This window comes from Empidonax traillii, unplaced genomic scaffold, assembly GCF_003031625.1.
Source record: "Empidonax traillii isolate 1590-97213 ecotype Southwest subspecies unplaced genomic scaffold, ASM303162v1 scaffold6688:size5787, whole genome shotgun sequence".
Classification (NCBI taxonomy): Eukaryota; Metazoa; Chordata; class Aves; order Passeriformes; family Tyrannidae; genus Empidonax; species Empidonax traillii.
Genome location: NW_020961881.1, coordinates 1 through 3,943, shown reverse-complemented (window position 1 = coordinate 3,943; position 3,943 = coordinate 1). Strand labels below are relative to the sequence as shown.

The window sequence follows — 3,943 nt, the reverse complement described above, 5'->3', positions numbered from 1 at the left end:
GCACGGGGTCCCTGGAGCCTTTCCCATCCCAGGACCCGCGTGGATCCGGGATGCAGGGCCGGGTCCCCCGAGCAGCGAGGGGGCACTTTGCCCTCTGGTGGCGGGAAGAGGGAAGCGTAGCGAGGTGGTACCGGGGCTGTCCCCGAGCTGTCCCCGGGGGTGACGCGGTGACACACCCGCCCCGACAGCTCTTGTGTGACCCGGGCACTGCCTCCCGCGGAGCTAAAGGGCCGCGGTCCCCTCGGGCAGCAGAACAGGTGACGTTTTATTCCCAAAACAAAGCACGAAGAATAGTTAGTGCGGGAGAAAGAACAGACCCAAACGTGGTCTGAGATTCCTGGTGGAAGATAAATAAAGGACACCAATAAGTAATAAATTGTTTGATGGAATGAGGATCACAGAGACCGGATACTTCCCGGAGTGTGTAGTGCTTCCCAGAACCAAACACCCGGCCAGGCACCGGGAGCAGCAGGCAGATGCTCAGCTCTTCACAGGGGTGGACGTGGCCTTCATGGTCTTCTTCAGGTGGTGGTAGTTGGGCAGGATCTTCATCAGGAAATCCAGCTGCAGCGTCTGGGGCTGGAAAGGGAGGCAGGGGAGGTGAGGCAGCAGCCTGAGGGGGACAGGGGCTGAGGGCATGTCCCCTGAGTCACACACCCACCTGTGGCCGCTCGGTCTGCACGCGCCGGAGGCAGTCAGCCCCGTATATGACGGTGTTTTCGGGGATCACCTCGTAGGTGTTGATGTTACAGCAGGCCCCGATGATGCAGCCGCTCGTCAGGATCACATTCCTGCCAACAAATGCTGCCAGAGAGAGAGGGAGGGAGAGGAATCCCTGCGAGAGTCATGCCCAGCAGCGTCTACAGGAGCAAAATCTCACCAGGGCCAAAGATGACGGGCCGAGACTTACCTTTGGATTCGATGACGTTGTTGTCTCCCACCTTCATTGCTTGGGAATCTACAGGCGTGTGTTAAGTAAAACTGTAAAATGCTTGGCTTTTATTTCAGCAGGCAAAACCCTGATGCCATTTGCAAGCCAACACCCAGCACTGGGATGTCTGAACCAGGACAGAGCCCACACGTCCCTCCCCCTGTATCAGACCAGAAGTGCAGTGTATCTGTCACTCCACAGCAAGGATACAGCACCCAACCTCAAAAACATTGTTGGTGCCAATGACCATGGGTTTGGGCTCCACATCTTCTGTCTCTGGGGTAATATTTTCTGGATATCTGCCAGAAGGAAGAACACATTTCCTCGTCAGAGATCACAACTCTGCAATGTCCTGTTTGGCAGCTCAGTTTCCTGACAGACTGAAGCCATGTATATCCCACCCAATCCAGCTGGACTGTCAGAGTTTTGACACTGCTTAGGATTAGGATCCTTCTCCTCTGTCAGCTGGAGAAGGATTCATAGTGAGGACATAGCAACCTTCCAGTATCTGAGGGGGGCCTACAGGGAAGCTGGAGAGGAGCTCTCTCTCAGGAATTACAGTGACAGGACAAGGAGTATTGGATGGAAAGAGGGGAAATTTAGGTTAGATATAGGGAAGAAATTCTTTACTGTGAGAGTGGTGTGATACCAGAACAGGTTGTCCAGTGCACTTGTGGCTGCCCCAGCCCTGGAATTGTTCAAGGCCAGGCTGGATAGGGCTTGGAGCAGCCTGGTCTACTGAAAGTGCCTATGCCTAGTGCCTATGGCAGGCAGGAAGGAGATGATCTTTAGGGTCCCTTTTAGAAGGGGCTTAGCATTCAATAATTCTATGATTCTGTGACTTCTTCCCAAGCCATAGTGCCACAGGCATACACAAAAGCATGAAAGTTTGGGATTTTTTTTTTTTCTTTTTTTAATAAATGCTGCCTCCTCAGGGTTTTTAAGCCCAGCGACCCCCTGGTGAACCCCCGCCCGGTGCGGCACGGACCCGTTGATGATGAGCGCCTGCTCCTCGATCAGGTTCCCTTCCCCGATGACGATGGGCCCCGCCTCGGCGATGATGCGGGCCTTGGGGTGGATCACGGTCCTGGGCCCTGCGGGAACAGCGCCGCGTCAGCCCCGCACCCGGGAGAAAAAAAGGGTGAGCGGCACGGGCCGGGGGTGCGGGGGACACAGCCCCTTACCGATGGTCACGTCCCCGCGGATCTCGCTCTCCACGCACACCACGGCCCCCGGCGCGATCTTCACGCTGCGGGCAGGGACGGGGCGGTCACGGGCGAAGGGGGATCCGCCAGGGGAGGGAGCGGCGGCGCGGGGAGGGGACGGCGCGTCCCGGGGCTGCTGTGCGGGGGGATCGGAGGGGGATCGGGGCGGGGAGGGATCGGGGAAGGGGGTCGAGACTCACCTTTTCTGCGCCTTCTCCGCCATGGCCGCTCCGGGCGCCTGCGCGGGGCGGGGCAGCGGGGGACGCGCGGGCGGGGCCGCCGCGGCTTTGTCACCGCCCGTGTCACCGCCCGTGTCACCGCCCGTGTCATCGCCTGTGTCGCCCGCTGTCCCCGTTAGCGCCTGCCCAGCGGCGGGGGCTCCGCACCCGACCGGGACACAACAGAGCGAGCCGCCCCCGGGGTGCTGGGGGCTCAGGAAGCGGCGCCCCGGGCACCTGAGAGCACAAGACCGAGCCCCGTGTTTTGGGGCTCAGGGGGAGAGGAGGGTCCTGCGTGTTCGTGCTTGAGAAGCGGACAACGAGCCCCTTGTTCTGGGGGGCACCGCGCTCATTTGGCTAGTTTGAGGGTCCTGGAACCAATAAATCAGGCATTTTGGGAGGCTCAGAAACGGAGACAAAGTCCCGTGGGGGTTTTGGGGGCGGGGGGGGGGCGGAATCTCAAAATCCTACAGTGTTGGCGCTTGGGCAATCTTAGGGCAGCGAAAGGGAGACTCAAGTCCTGCCTCGGGAGTGCGAAACGAGGCAGTTTAAGGCTTTGATTGCAGAGCCCGAATCCTGCGGTTTTGGGGGTCAAGGACAGAGCTCCGGACAGGTGAGGGAGGGGGGGCGAAGCCACAGGGGGGGCAGGTCGGGCCAGTGGAGGGGCTGGGAAAATTTATTTCCGAAGTCGAGAACACAACATCTGGGTACAAATCTGCACCGGGCCTAGGGAAAGACACACCCCCTGTTCTTCTCAGGGTTTTTATCATCCCTGGCACCTCCGCTGTGGGGGCCTTCAAACGTGTCTGCGACAACTTATCTTCTCTCGTAACCGGGAGTCAGCTCCTCTGGAATGGAGGAGAAGACACCTAAAAATTTGTCTCTGGGAAATATGACTTTTTCCAGGCAGGATGCTTTCTTAAGCGAAAACCCCTAATCTCGTCCTCCTAAAATCTTCCAGGAGGGTCTTCTACAGTTACAATCCCTCTCTCCTCGTCCCCGCCTCCATCTTTCCCGGCAGCCGCGGGGTTCAGAATGCCGATTAATAAAGCCCAAAGGGTGTTGAGACCCCGCCGGGCCCGGCAGGGCCCCCCTTGGAGTCCAAAAACACTGCCCGACACCACCGGGGCTCCGGCGCGTTCCGACATCAAACTTGGGGTGGGTTCGGGCTTGGAGCAAGTCCTGCAAGTGTGATCTCAGAAATAGACCCCAAGATCTCCATCACCTCCGAACAGCTCCCTTTGGCGAATAAAACCCAGTAACGTTGGGCCCAGCGCGCCTCGAGGCGCCGCCTGCAGTTCCCAAAACGTTTCGCCAGACGGCGCCACTGAGCGCGCTCGTTCCCGCAGCCCCGCACAGCGCGCCCCGAGGCGCCGCCTGCAGTTCCGGACCGGTTTCGCCAGACGGCGCCACTGAGCCCGCCCGTTCCCGCAGCCCCGCCCCGCGGCCGCAGGTGCCGCGCAGGGCCCGCCCCGCCCCGGCCCCGCCCCCCGCCCTTTTCCCGAGCGCCCCCGGGGCCCCGGCGGGAGCTTTGGTGTGCGGAGTCCGGGAGGAGCGGGTGAGTGCCGGGGCTGTGCGGAGTCCGGGAG

At 60.3% G+C, this 3,943-nt stretch overlaps 1 protein-coding gene across 1 annotated transcript; it reads right to left on the bottom strand.

Moving 5' to 3' along the window:
- Positions 1-241: 241 nt before the first annotated feature.
- Positions 242-2,402, bottom strand: LOC114073495 (dynactin subunit 6). Its single transcript, XM_027911237.1, has 7 exons — positions 2,337-2,402; positions 2,116-2,180; positions 1,920-2,025; positions 1,142-1,230; positions 911-958; positions 662-804; positions 242-579 (listed from the first exon to the last, which is right to left on the bottom strand). The coding sequence occupies exons 1-7, from the start codon at positions 2,357-2,359 to the stop codon at positions 481-483; spliced, it is 573 nt and encodes a 190-aa protein (XP_027767038.1). The 5' UTR covers positions 2,360-2,402; the 3' UTR covers positions 242-480.
- Positions 2,403-3,943: the final 1,541 nt, after the last annotated feature.

Excerpts from the sequence above, each read along its gene's own strand:
- LOC114073495 (XM_027911237.1), bottom strand. The coding sequence starts at position 2,359 with ATGGCGGAGAAGGCGCAGAAAAG. Across the intron at positions 2,181-2,336 it reads GCGGAGAAGGCGCAGAAAAG|CGTGAAGATCGCGCCGGGGG; the intron begins GTGAGTCTCGAC and ends CCCTGCCCGCAG. Across the intron at positions 959-1,141 it reads TGTTTTTGAGGTTGGGTGCT|ATTCCCAAGCAATGAAGGTG; the intron begins GTATCCTTGCTG and ends ACACGCCTGTAG.